We start from the raw sequence: 14,849 nt of genomic DNA, 5'->3' as shown, positions 1-14,849 counted from the left end.
AACAGAAACAAATTACACCCTGGCACCTTTCACCAGTTCCAGCTCCATCGGTCACGTACTGGATGCTTTAAGTGGCTATGAAAGACCTTGCAATACAGCATTACAGGGAAAGAATCGAGGCCAAGTTGAATCTTCTTTTGGAGAGGATGGAGAGGGGCATTGGTGGTCAACATTGACAGTAACATTGCGCGGCTTTATTTTTTGGTGGCTGTCCCTGCCCTATTATGTTTGACGCAGAAGCTAGAGTGCAACCTGGAGGAAACTGATGCACCCCCTGCACCCTCTCCATCAATGAAATTGACCTGTACGCCGCCAAGACAATTTGCACACCGGAGTCCCCCTACCCACCCGAGCCGATGACAACCCCGGTAAGAGCACAGGTACGACAGGAGGAAGGCATCCTCCCAGACACTCTACCCTCACCCACTGACAGAAGCACACCTGTTCCACCACCCGCTGCACCCAGGGGTGTACAGCTGCAAATGCGAATTCCCCCAGGCCATCTACCCTCACCCACTGAAATAAGCAACCTGCAGCACCTCCTGCAGCACCCAGGAGAGTACAGCTGCAAATGCAACTCTATCCGGCTGCGATCCCAGACATGGTGCTATATGACCTCCATCAAAGCATACGAGAGTAATACTTAGCCAGAAGTGGAGGAAAAGCGACCATACTAGCCCTTCTCATTATGAAACACCACGTCAGCTATGAGCTAGGTAATTATGATGGCAATAGGGGCAAGAAAGCGCTTCCTGTGAATTTACGCAGAACTATTATGGACGAAATCCAACGTCATTTCATTATGACCCCGCTTATTTTCCAAGCCGCGAAAGACAACATCAATGCCCTTTTGAGGCATAAAAGGCGTACCACGGCTATGGGCATGAATACATGATTAATGAATTTCAAAATAAAAATGCGCCGGGAATGTTTTTCATATAATAAAAAATAAGTTTTGTTTTATAAAGTGGTCACTGTTTTAATTGATTAATGCTTTTTTTATGTTTTGGATGTCGGGAGTCGGGTGAGGCTAACGTGCAGGGAACACTCTCATTGTTTAAATGTATTTTTCATTTCTGCTATGACACGCAAGCTTTTTCTCTCCTAGCCCCCCACAAATTAGGTTTTCATTAAGTAAGGTGTGATTCTTGATATTGAATACTGTCTCTATATTTTACAGAACAAGACATCAAAGAACAGGCAGCCGGGTTGAAGAAGAAGAAAAGCAAAAGAAGATTATTCATTTGAAAGAAGAGACGACTTTGTATTTTTTATTTGATTCTTGCGTGAAAATAAACATTTTATTCTTTGTAAGACTTTTTTTTACTCTTTACCAGTAATTTAAATACATTTGGAGTAGTACTGTACATAAAGTACTAAGGTCATTTTAATATATATCTGTATATATAAATATTTCATTTTAAATTAATACGTGTAAATGAAATGTGCTTTAGGATGTCATCATGTAACACAGGACATATACAGTGAGTGTCAACCCCCCAGCTGATGTCATCATGTAACATACACATACAGTGTGTCACCCCCCTCCCCTGCTGATATCATCATGTAACAAACACATACGTGAGGGACACACACCCCCCTAGCTGCTGTCGTCATGTAACATACAGGACATATACAGTGAGTGACACACCCCCCAGCTGATGTTATCATGTAACATACACATACAGTGAGTGTCACACACCCCAGCTGATGTCATCATGTAACTGTAGCGCACTTTCCCCCACCCCCTGGGAGATATGGCGGGTACAGTGTGAGTGGTGCGTTACCAGTGGCTCATAGGAGACCTGAATCTCCGCTGCTGGGAGCCCGGTGTGTACCTGATCCATCTGGTGACAGCGCCTCCACCTGCCCGGGATCCTAACAGTGTTGGATAACCCTGTGCAGGACACTATGTAAGTAATACACACTTGTATGGTATAGCAAGTTTACTGAACGTGTAAGAATAATAATAATAACAGAACCACACAGTGCCATACCCCCACACCGTGCCCACACCCCGGTGGGGTTTACCCCAAAGTAATGAGATGCCCCATGGCACCCAACCACCCTGGTGACAACAGAGTCAACCACCCAAAGTGTGCGTGACAGCTCTGCCCACACCCGCGTGTTACTGTTGGTGCACTTGTAGATAGGGATACCTGGCAGGTGCTCCAGCATCCGGTATCACTGACAGAAGAGAGCCGAAGAAGAGAGGGTGGTATCTGGCAGGAGTGTCCCACCATAAAGATAGTCTCTGTGCCTTGCAGTGGTGGTCTGGTCCCAGATCACAGGCCGCAACTACTCCGCGGCGTTCTTCTGTGTTCCTGACACTAATGATGCTAAGTGGGGCAGTGTCCTGTCCCTATAGCTAGGGTTACCAGTTGGCTTCTCCAAAAATACTGTACACAATAGTGTGCACTACTGTACACAATAGTGAAAGGTGCGACACGCTAAAGACACACACACACCTCTCACCTCTCCCTGCTCCATGCTGTTTCCTCCTCTCCTTGGCCCCACCTCCAATCTTCCTGATGGGCTACATTACCCAGCAGTAGCCAATAAGGATTGAGGAATTTGTCTAGCCCCCTAGACACAGCCCTGCTCTCTCCCTGCTCGGGAAAATCCTGCTGCCCCCCAAGCCGGTCAGGTCACAATGTCCAGAGAGGTAATACCAGACACATACATGTCCAGTATTACCTGCAATTTTTTTACTGGGCAGTGTGTCCAGATACAGGACAGTCATGTTCAATACTGGACAGCTGGCAACACTACCCCCACAAGCTATGTGGGAGTCGGGGCCTAGCTGGGACCTAACAGTGGGTCTCTGGCCTAGTGCAGGGCCTACTAACACCCTGCACCTACACCCTTACCCTCTGATGTCCCAGCTCCGATTGACGTGGTTTCAGAGTCGCCAAAAGTATCTATCCTGGCTGCAGGGGATTTCTGCAGCCCAATTGGCTGTTTCGCGCCATGTGATCTAGCAGCCCCAGTGGCTGCTGGGTGCTGTAGTCCCCGCAGAGCACCTTACTGTATTGGCCCGCCGGTCTGGCTCTCTTGCGCATGTGCGACTGCACTGCGCATGCGCGGCTGCGCACAAGATGGCGGCGCCCTGCAAAGGGATCCACCGGCGTCTCGGTCGTCTCCCGGGAAGCCACGCGCTCACTGCACCTCCCGGCACCCGCTACCCTCCCCTCACTATGCGGAGGTAAGCAGGGGACAAAAGAGATCCAGGGGGTACCTGGCCACATAACAAAGACATACAGTGAGTGTCACACCTCCCCTGATGTCATCATGTAACATACACATACAGTGAGAGTCACACACCCGCAGCTGCAAGCATCATGTAACATGCACATACATTGCAGGCGAACTGGGGTGGGACGTAGCAGAGGTGGAGACCACTATGCAATACGTTATATAACCTTGGAAAGCAGAGGTTTGGTGGGGAGGTCCATAGAAAAAGGGCTGAGTGGGATTTCCTTTGTCTAAGCTAGAGGGGTGGGAGGACACTACGAAGGCGTTCATAGACACAATACCTCGCGATCACCGACTTTCTGACCGGTATTGCATAAAACGGTAAACTTGAATTTCTGCCTGCTTTCAGGCCACGGTTCACCCAGGTTAAATCACGGATAACTCACGTAAAAAATAATAGCGACTGTCTGGAAGCCAGCCCAGGGGCATCTCTTGAAAATGTTAGGATATGATGGGTGTTTCTGATGGAAAAACTCGCAGGTTTACACAATGACACTTTCTTTATATTCCAGAGGAGAAGAAGAAGGTATGGCGGTTCACTGCCGTCCGTGTGGGTATAAAAGTTACCCTTTTTCATTTATGAGTTGCGCTTTTTTATACCCACACGGACGGCAGTGAACCGCCATACCTTCTTCTTCTCCTCTGACTTCTCGAGGCTGGAGCACGCCAACACTGCACAAACATCAGATCCCGGCTCCAGCGTTCATCAACGATATCTACCTGTCAAGTTTTGTGAGTACTATGCTCCTCGGGGCTCTTGGGCTGTGCATTGGACGCCAGGATTTGTGAGGGTAGTGGTGGAGTGTTCTTTATATTGTGTCTTTCTCTGACCTTTGCTCCTTACCACACTCTAGCCCCCTTCCTGAGGATTGAGAATGTATTGCACATATGGAGCCCTCTTTACATGCCTATACTTAAGTGGATTTGAACGGTTGCAGGACTGACACATTCATCGTTCATTATTACAGTGCTTTTGTGTGTGATTTCAGAGCACCGGTTCTGGAGTTTACTCTCCATTCCCTATATTCTTTATATTCCAGACAATATGGGAGCCTTGGAGTCTTGGAGCCTTGGAGAGTGTTTATTGGGGCTGCATCTTTCCCCAGCATCTTACACCAAATCTGATCTGTCCAGCGTTATAACTGACCCCTGTACGCCACCTCCTGTAGCACATATGTATTAATTTTGATACATGAATAAAAAATATATATTATGATTAATAATATTAGGTATTATTTTTGATACATGAATAAAAAATATATATTATGATTAATAATATTAGGTATCCATGTATGTCAGCTATTTAAGATTATATAAGATTATCCCTGTGACCAGGTACTTCTTTCTTACTTCCCCTAATGTGTAATATACTTGTTATGTCTCCCCCTGCCTCCCCTGTTTTGTTCTGTACTCTTCATTGACACTTAGCGTGGTGTTCTGAAGCCTATACAGTACCGTATGTACATGCAGAATTTTATATAGTGGTACAAAGTACTACAATATTAGTGCAGCAAATGTGGCTGTTGCATGCTCTGCAGCAGGGAATTAGTTAAATGAGGTCTTGGCATAATTAGGATAATTGATAATGGAAACAGGTGTAGCTTGTTAATTAACTCCTTGATAACCCTACCTGCATATTCTTCACCTGGATTCACATTAGAATCAAGCCTCACACCTCCCCCCTTAACTCCTCTCCATGGTATAAAGGTCTGTCTGTAGGTGCACAGAGTATTGGGAGCTGTTGGTAAGATGGGTTTCCCTGCAGGATTCTGGGCTTTAGCAGCTGTGCTCTTGGGTTGTGGCTTACAGAGCTTTGTATGTGGAGCTCATGGATTTTGGGAAGACCCCTCACATCTGCGCTGTGGAGCCAGTAACATGCAGTTTTCCCTTCCTTCCTTGGATAAAGATGCTGCTGTTGTTCTGACTGTACTAGGTGAGTAACGAGAACCACCAGCCATCAATGTGTATGTTCTGTAATGTCTCTTCTAGACTGGCTTGCAATCATTTAGGGAAATATCTGTAGCCCCTGTTTGCAGTGAAGGGGTTTGGTTTTAAATCTATTTAACCTGCTGAAGTACTCTAATACAGGATGGGTAGGTGTAATTGGTCACATTGTTGGGGCTCTGTAGTTTGAAGTACTGTTCTATATATGGCTGGAATATTTAAAGCCCTATTATAGACTCTCTCTTTTTTGTATGCACGCTTTAAAACTTTAAGTGTCAGATGGGCTTGTAATATACAGTATTGACTTCTGCTCCTCCTGGCCCTGAAAGAATTATTGCTTGTGTGTTATCTACTTTATTTTTGATGTGAGCCTTTTTGTGTCTCCCTCCAATATACATTAATCAGAACCTGGTATTAATGTGTGCACACCCCTCTATAAAGCAGATGTGATTAACATTAAATCATGGAAGGTAACTGTTGTAATACTAATGCATACATGCTGTCTGTTAGTGTAACTGTGTGTATGGTGTTTTTGTATATTTTCTAATTCTCCTACCCCCCCCCCCCCCTCTCTGAATGCTGTAGGAGGGCTGGGTGTACTGTATGCAATTACAAAGGAAATGTGAACTTTATTTCCTATGAATTGTCCCTGCTTTACCTGCACTACTTCTTCCTTTTTTTTTTTTTTTTTTTTTTTAATATATATATATATATATATCACACAAGCCTGCTATACTGTATTATATACTCTATACAGTACTGTATACTCCTGATACAATTGCAGCACTTGGGATGCTGCACTGCTCAAATATATATCATATTTTAGCTAAATTCTTTTTATTTAAACCAGGGGTTCCTAGGAGCTGAACTGCAGCACTCAAAGCTCTAGTTCCTCATAATTACAATTATTTTCTGGGAAAAGCAAAATGGCCCCTGTAGTCTGCCTCACTAGTAGCCAACAAAGCTGGGAGATGACATTGCAACTTCTAGTTGGGTGACCCTTCAGCCTTTCCACCTCACTCCCTTTAATTTTGAGGGAGGGGAAAATGCTGATTTAAGTCACACACAGGTGTCATTCATCTGTATCTGCAATAGCACTTTTTTTTTTTTTTCCCCTTTACCCTAAGTGAGATTATATAGCTACCGGTGTATTCTGATGCAGTGCATACCTGTTTGGTAGAACAGAAGGCCCTGAGCTCTGCTATGGTATGGGGAGGCATCAGGACAAGCTCTCGATCCTTGCAGTGCCTCCAGCTGGTGAGGATCCCGGTGCAGCCAGGGTGGTCCATGGTGGCCCAGTCAAGTAGCCACAACAGATGCAACTGGGTTTTTATTAGCAGTAGTCATGACAGGCACATTCCCTGAAGTATTACCCACAGAGCTTGAGGCCCTGTAGGCTCCTTTACCCCATGATGGGATAAAGGGTAAGTGCTTCCACTCCACAGGGGGAGAGAGAGCTCCTCACTTCTGGGAGAGTTAGCTTATGAACCCCAGGGGAGGGGCGTGTAACCTTGCCCCATAACAGGGCAGGTCCGATACTGACAGGCATCACATCATGGGCATGTGACCCAGCCAGTATTTTCCCCAGGGATGACACTCTCTGGTTGTTGGGCCAGCCCCTGGATACAGCAATAGTGTATCCAGGCTGCCATAACAAGCTAGGCCTCCATGAGAGCTTATCCCTCACAGTGCCTGTGTCTAACAAGACATATATGGTTAGGGCCAAAAAGATAGCGGGGAACTAGGCTACATGTAGATCAGTGTTGGCAGCCAAAGATATTCAGAGTGCTTCAGAACTAGCCAGTACATTAACATTTAACAAACCAGATGTATTTTAGCTGCCATTTAAACTTGCAGAATTGAGAAGGGGAGTTACCATAGTACATTTAGATACAATATTCTTTTTCTGTGCAATGCTTAATCCATGATCTCTCCTCCAGATAACAAGGGCAAGTCTCACTATTTTCACAATAACTCTGCTTGCGGGACCTGGGTTGGCCAGAAACCAGATGGATCTATGGTCATTGGTGCTGCTTATGATGGGTGCTATGTAAGGGAGAAGGTACAGAGGTCTTTAACAATGCTATTGCTCATGTGTTTCAACCTGATTTTTTTTTTTTTTTTGAAGTATTAAATCGCTTTTTATATTATACTTTTGTATATTCTAATCCTACAGGAGCATTAATTGGCTATGTACTATTAAACTGTCCCCTAGTTAAAGACAAAGATGCATATGACTTCCCCGCCCCTCAATTGGTAGCAAGCCCATCATCCATTCACTATATCCTGCTGTACTGTTTAATGAGCTAACACGGGTATTCTAATCACAGGATGGAGAATATGTGATGCCTATTAGACTGGAAGAAGTCCTCATTAATGGACAGGTTCAGCACCATAGGAAGGACCTGAAGTGCCCAATTCTGCCAGGTAATGACTAAATGTTAAAATGCTAAATAATATTAAATGTCCTTTACTCCTAAACCGCTGTAGATTTTTAATGCATAATTCACTTCCTCCTAAATGGGAATACTTAAAGTAGTGGTGCTCAAACTTGATCAAGGACTATCTACAGTCCAGGTTAAGGTTCCACATGCACCATCTACTTCCCTTTTGCACACCTAAATCCACCCTTGGATCATTTTAAACAGTGACGGAGGATATGATCTCTGATCCTCATCCCACCCTACAAGTTTCTCCTTAGATCATGTCTTCACATCTCCTCTGCACTAAGCCCTAACTTCCCTTATTAACCTAATCTCTGACACATTCCCATCTTTTTTAAACATGTACTCATCACGCCCATTCTAGAGAAACCCTCTCTTTACCCAACCTCGTGTCTCTTCTCCCCTTTGTATCCAAGCTACTTGAGAGGCTTGTATGCAACCGCTTGACTCTTTGCAATCTGGTTTTGGTCCTACCCTCCACGGAGGCAGCATTAACACAAGTAGCCAATGACTTCCTCACAATCTCAACACCCCAAAGCAGTTGCTTGGGGATGATTATGACTGCCCTCCTTCATTCCTCACATTGTCCTGCCATCTCCACCTCTGAAATATTGCTAGGGTCCCCCTTGTCAATCATGACTACAATCCTAATTCCCTCATCTTGTCCCTTCTTGACTACTGCAACCTTCTCTGCCTGTCCCAACTCCTATCCCTTCAAAATGCTGCTGACTCGCTCACTGATTTTGTGCACCATTACCCTAAAGCATGATCTAGATCGGGGGGGGCGGGAGAAACACTAGGAGGGGTCGCGGCAGTTAGAGGTCATGCGCTCTTTCTCCCTCCCCTCACCCACGGCTTTTAATTTAAATACCGGGGAGGCGTGAGGTCTCTGTAACTCTTACCTGGTCTTCTGCAACACGTCATGGCAACACAGTCAAGTGATGTGACACTCTGCGTCATTTGATGCCGAGTCTTAGAGGGGGCGTGAACGTTGCGGCTCCCAGCATGGGGTCCACAGCTCAAAGTTTGCGTACCCCTGATCTAGATGCAGTACCCTGAGTAGCAAATTTTGATATATAATCTTAGTGGCTAAAGTGAGGTGTGTAAAGAATTACACTGCACGTCTATCAAATGAGGTGCATACTGTATTGGCATTCTCCTATGCAATATAGGACATGGTTTTGATCTACTGTAATGCTCTCTCATAGCCATGGATGCTCCCAGCCCTGGTGTGTGTGCTGCCATCAAACGAGAAGACAGGATGTCCTGTGCTAAACCCTCTGTACCCAAAGTTCTCTGTGAAGTACTTGGGTGTTGCTTCAGTTCCAGGGATTCTGCAATGCCCTGTTACTATGGAAATAAATGTAAGTAACTTGGGGTAGCTGGAGATGCCAAATACAACTAGTTACTGTATGCCTGCCTATTTTGGCTGGGAATATCCAATACCCCTTCTTTGTCTACTCTCTCTGCTCGTGTAAATGAAGTACAACTGAGTTCTTTACAATAACTCTGGCAGAGTAGTTAATGGGCACTTTCTAATGAATGGACTAAAAAAAGATTGTTGTGTTATTGTAAACGGTTGCCTCTACTATACCAATGTTCTAGTACCATTGGAATTTTAAAGCAACAGCTTTGTTTTTGTTTAACTCCCTGTGGTAAGGGTTACATGTAGGAAGCTTTGAATTGGCTGTCACTTTAAATGTAGTTTCTCCTAAAACATAAGGATTTTTAAAGCTTGTTCAAGCACACATTGATAACTGAATATGTAACTATAATGGGTCAAAATGTGCTGTTGGTACGTACAATAAGGAACCATGTTCAGCCATTTTATTAAACCAATGACTAGTACTATCTACTATCTTGAAGGATGCATTTGCCAACAATGTTCTCCTTTGCAGTGACTGCACAGTGCACCACTGATAACCACGTATTGGTTGCCATCTCTAAAGACGTGACCATGCCTTCATTGCTCTTGGATTCTGTCCATCTACTCACGGTGAACCCAGCTTCCTGCCCAGAACTAAGTGTCTCAAATAACAATGCCTTCATTGTGTTCCGGTTTCCATTGTCTTGTGGGAGCTCTTTTCAGGTGAGTATGGATATTGCTGTTTCAACAGTATCTGAATAATACACCAGCATTGCTATGATTAGGCTTCTGTACTCATGCAGTTTGCTACATGGATATATTTAATAAAAGCCAAGTCTAATTTTAACTTGATGTACATTTACCAATATTCTGTATCTGACACCCCTGTTCTGTATCTGCAGGTACAGAATTCCTGTCATTTCTCATCTACACTTTTTGTTTAAGATAATATAGCAAGTTTGCCAGCATTGTACCAACCCAATAATCCAAACTTCATGGTGTTGGACATTTGCTCTGTGACCTGACCTACTGTATGGATAGGTCATGCAGGGTATTCACACAGCTGACTGTCTCCGTTCAGTCTAAACTCCTTCTATATGGGGTTAAAGCAGTGTAAGATGAGCTGTCTAAAAAAAACTAATGGTCATGTGACTGTTCTTATCCAACAGATGGATGGTGATAAAATGATATATGAGAACAGTTTTGAAGCCACAAAAGATGTAAGGACATGGCAGGGGGCATCTGTCACCAGGGACAGCACAATGGGGTAAGTGAAGCATGAAAGAATGACCGGTCTGTTACACTTGTATAAAGTCCTGGGTTAGCAATGTCTCAGTATAAAGTCCTTGGTTAGCAATGTCTCAGCATGTCTTTAGTTAATGTAGCCAGAGTACCACTTTTTTTTTTTTTTTTTTTTTTATATTCTACTTCAAAACTAGTCCAATGGTTACAAGTTCCTTCCACCCTATGAAGTCCCTGATTATTACTGCTTTTGTAGATTGACCGTCCGCTGCAGCTATGCTAGAAGTGGTATTATCCCACTGCAAGTTGAGGTCTTCACCCTGCCACCGCCACTTCCAGTATCCACCTATGGGCCTCTGCTCCTGGAGATGAGGATAGCTCAAGGTAATGACTTGATGTGTACTTCCAAGTTTGATACCAGGGGTATACCACAATTTATTCCTTAGTAATGCTTATGGCTATTTTTGTGTGGTAACTAATTGGTGTTTTGTCAAACTGAAATTAACTGTGATGGTTATAAATGCTGTAATTACAACAGGACCTGGTAACATGTTTACACATTTGACTGTTTTTAATACTGAGGCAATTTCTCTGTAGAGAACGTACACTGCCTCCTAGTTAAAATAGCAGGTAACCTGTTTAGCGAATGGGTAAAGAGTATACAAATTGAGTTTCTTCTCAGACCAGCAGTATGCTTCATATTTCTCTGAGGGAGAATACCCTGTGGTGAAGCTGCTCAGGGATCCAGTGTACTTGGAGGTCAGGATCCTGCAGAGGACAGATCCAAGCCTGGTCCTGATCTTGTATGAGTGCTGTGCCACCTCCTCTTCTGAAGCCACCCAACAGCCACAATGGCCCATCTTGGTGGACAGGTAAGGTGGGGATGGTTAGAGGTGCAAATCTAAAGTAGAATCCATCTGGGCTTTTTCATAAGGTAAAGCTAGACAAAGCTGATGTGTAGTAACATTCTAAGGTGGAATTGACTAGAACTTCATGGTAATCGCCCAACTCCCCTATGGCTATGGAAACCTTGCCAGTGCACCTATACATCTCTGCACACAGGGAGCTGCATTGACTGCACCAGGTGCTACCTGCTTACATTTACTGGGTGTCCACTTCTTGTTTCTGATTCCAGGTGCCCCTTTACGGGAGATAATTACCTCACACAGCTGATCCCTGTTGGTGCTGCCTCTCAGAATGTGCCTTTCCCATCCCATTACCAACGCTTTTCCATCAACACCTTCACATTTGTGGATGAGCGCTCCCAGCTATCTCTGGGTGGACTGGTAATGTTACTGTATTCACTTCTCAATTCTGGAATCAAAACTAGCCTAGAGTTCATTATATCTTTTTTTTTTTTTTTTATTATATATATATATATATATATATCTATCTCTCTTCAGTTGGTCTTTACTTTCACAATTGAGGCGCACTGGTATATTGGCTACAGTTTCTATGGCAAACAAAAAAGTGCTGTGATGCACTCGATCCTTGGCATATATTACCTTGCCTCTGTTATGATGTTCATGCCATGTCTTAAGGAAATGGCTGTTGGAATTGGTTATACTCCCATGAACTATTGTCATGGCACTCACTCACTCTTATGCAATGCTGTGTACATGTGATTTTGCTCAGACGTTAACAATTTACTGTATGCATCTTAGTTCAGTGTTTAACTCTCAGCTGCTATAGCTATATACTTAATATGCTTCCCTTTTTAAAGAACTATGGTAATCAATGTTTACATTACAGGTTTACTTTCACTGCAGTGCCTCAGTGTGTGTCCCTTCTACCTCTGAATCCTGCAGAACCAATTGTGACCGGAGAAAGAGTAGGTCTTTAAAATATATAGTTTCTTGAACACTGGTGTCTGCAATAAACGTAACCTAGGAAATCTCTTTACCCCTCTAGCTATTGTAAACACGGGATGGAAGGGTTAGTGATGACTACTCCAGTGCAGTTGATGCTTGTAATAGTCAACCTAAAACTCCTTGGGTTAATTTCTTGGCCAACAACTATTAGAGGTTAATTTAGATAGTCTGTAACCATTTGTAAACATGAGCTCCTAGAAGATTTGACTCTTAACCAGCTATGACATTTCTGTTATCTGACTTCTTTAGAGAGAATGGTTGACAAGTGGGTTGCGGAAGAACCTCTGAAAAACATTGTCACATCTGATGGACCGGTTGACTTCATTGGTGGGAGTGTGGAACAGACCAGAACAATGAAAGGTAAGGTTGGGAATTGGTCATTTTTATATACAAACTTTGAACAGGTACCACTTTACACACGAGTCTTGATTTGGCTCTGGCCACCTTAAAATATGGCTATTTGGCCATAACCACTATGGAGGGGGGAAAAAAGATTTTATTTCAGTCTGTCTTCACATTAGCATTTCCAAGTGACAAAGGCGCTTCAGCATTGCATCCATTTAGACGTATATATTCATAACACAGGACTGGATAAGGATATAGATAACTGCTTGAAGGTAGTAAAGTCCCCATATGGGCCAAAATACCCTGAAGGGTAAGATGTAGGGCTAGAAAACCCTCATTGGGATGGTCCCTGGACTTACATTAAGCAATCATGAATAAGAAAGTACTCACTGAAATCTCTTAATCCTAATAGGCGTGCAGCCTGGAGTGAAGAGGTAAACATGAAGAACAAGATGATTCTGGCGCAGCAGCCAAAGATTGGGTCCCAAACAAAAGGTGTTTAAAAATAATTCTTTATTAATCCATCTAAAAAAGTGGAGGCACTAACCCTCCTACGTGTTTCGTGTTCCAAAAAAACACAAGTATTTTTTTTGGAACACGAAACACGTAGGAGGGTTAGTGCCTCCACTTTTTTAGATGGATTAATAATGAATTATTTTTAAACACCTTTTGTTTGGGACCCACTTTTTGGCTGCTGCGCCAGAATCATCTAATGTGAAGACATGAACAAGATCTCTAGCCTTCTGCCTGAGTTATATAAACTCTGGTACTTTAGCCAGAGCTGACTATAGCTTTGAGACTGATATTGAGCTTCAATTAACATCAAGCGCTATTTGACTTGTCTTAACATGTCGGTTACTATTAACTTTGCTTCTCCTTCCTTCAGGTGATCTTGGCTCTAGTTCTTCTGTATTGGACTGGGCAAGAGGAGCAGCAGCTGCAGGAGGGGTTCTAGCTGTTGGTCTTGTTGTGATGGCTCTATGGAAGCACCACAGAAATCAGAGCCCCAAAATGTATACTGTAAAAGCTTAAATAAAATGTCCCATTTCACACATCTGGTCTGGCAAACCCATCTTATTCCATTGGTCCTTGTGGTGCACATGCAAATGAAGTAGTGGATCACTTTTCTGGAGTCTACACCTGTAGTATGAAAGGACATGTAAAATGGACAGCTAGCTGCCAGGAACATAAGGATAAACCATATAAGGAAGCATGTTGACCAAAAGATACAATGGGGATGTAAAATTGTCTGTCTTGGTAACTGCCAATACAGGGTTGACATCTTTGCAAATGTGGTTCAAGTAAGCTCCCATAGTTTGAAGCTTTTCCATTACTATAAAAGTAGTGCCACTATCTTTTGTACTTCATCAAATAGCTACAGTAATAGAGGGAGATGTGCTTGTTCTGATGGGAAATTGCATATTCAGCTTGTTAATGTCAAACATGAATACAATTTGAAGCAATATTTCTGAAATGAAGCATTTTCTGTTTAAAACTTACAACAAGCTATTTCTTGACCTACATACTAATGAGAAATTACAAAAAAAAAAAAAAGTTATTTACTGCATTTTGAGCTCTTTCCCTAACTTTACCCATTACATACCTAGGCCATCAGAAACAGGACAAACTCCATTATCCCTACACTGCTTCATCCTAGTATTAAACTAAAGTAGAGGGCAAATGCATAACTAACCAATTATAATCCAGACAGGATAACACAGCCAAGTGTCTGCACTCTGTTGCACCATCATTTTTTTTTTTTTTAATATATATTTATAGTATGGCATAGCATTTAGATATAAAGGACTCGGGCCCCCACCCTGGCAATAGGTATCAGTCTGGGGCATATGATAAAGAGGGGTTATATATTATAAAGTAAGAGGGGGTACACTTTCCACAATTGATGTTGGAAATAAAGAGTAATACTAATATGGAAAGTGCACCCTACAAGTTGCAAAAGCTACAGATCTATCTCATTTTAAAAATGTAGATCTAAAAATGTTTTAAATTTGGGTAGATTGAACAGTTTTGTCCCCAATCTGCAGACCAGCTGGGGTTTGTTCTGGGCTGCCAGGTGGTGGAAAATATGAGAGGGATAATACATTTTATTTAGATTGTCAAACCTTCACAATGCTGCTAACATTGGATGCAGAGAAGGCCTTCGACCGTGTAGACTGGGGTTTCTTGCTTGGGACACTAAAGGCCTTCGGGGTCAAGGGCACATTTTTAAGAGCCATCAACTTTGTATCAAAACCCCCACAGCGAAGATCAGTCACCTGAATATGGCCAAGTATACAATATGGATTTAAAAATGGCACACGCCAAGGTTGACCCTTCTCTTTGCATTACCAATTGAACAACTGGCTGCCTGGGTCAGATTTA

The 14,849-nt window shown here is 43.2% G+C and overlaps 1 protein-coding gene across 1 annotated transcript; it reads left to right on the top strand.

The window, feature by feature from the left end:
* The first annotated feature begins 5,052 nt into the window (after window positions 1–5,052).
* LOC142494575 (zona pellucida sperm-binding protein 4-like) lies at window positions 5,053–13,505 on the top strand. The gene is made up of 12 exons (XM_075599028.1): window positions 5,053–5,188; window positions 7,140–7,261; window positions 7,530–7,626; window positions 8,852–9,007; window positions 9,542–9,732; window positions 10,179–10,276; window positions 10,508–10,635; window positions 10,934–11,123; window positions 11,387–11,537; window positions 12,004–12,082; window positions 12,372–12,482; window positions 13,354–13,505. Exons 1-12 carry the CDS (start codon window positions 5,131–5,133, stop codon window positions 13,497–13,499), a joined length of 1,527 nt encoding a protein of 508 aa, XP_075455143.1. The 5' UTR covers window positions 5,053–5,130; the 3' UTR covers window positions 13,500–13,505.
* The last annotated feature ends 1,344 nt before the right edge of the window (window positions 13,506–14,849 follow it).

This window comes from Ascaphus truei, chromosome 5, assembly GCF_040206685.1.
Source record: "Ascaphus truei isolate aAscTru1 chromosome 5, aAscTru1.hap1, whole genome shotgun sequence".
NCBI lineage: Eukaryota > Metazoa > Chordata > Amphibia > Anura > Ascaphidae > Ascaphus > Ascaphus truei.
The sequence above is the reverse complement of the archived record's forward strand: the minus strand, read 5'-3'. Positions and strand labels throughout refer to the sequence as shown.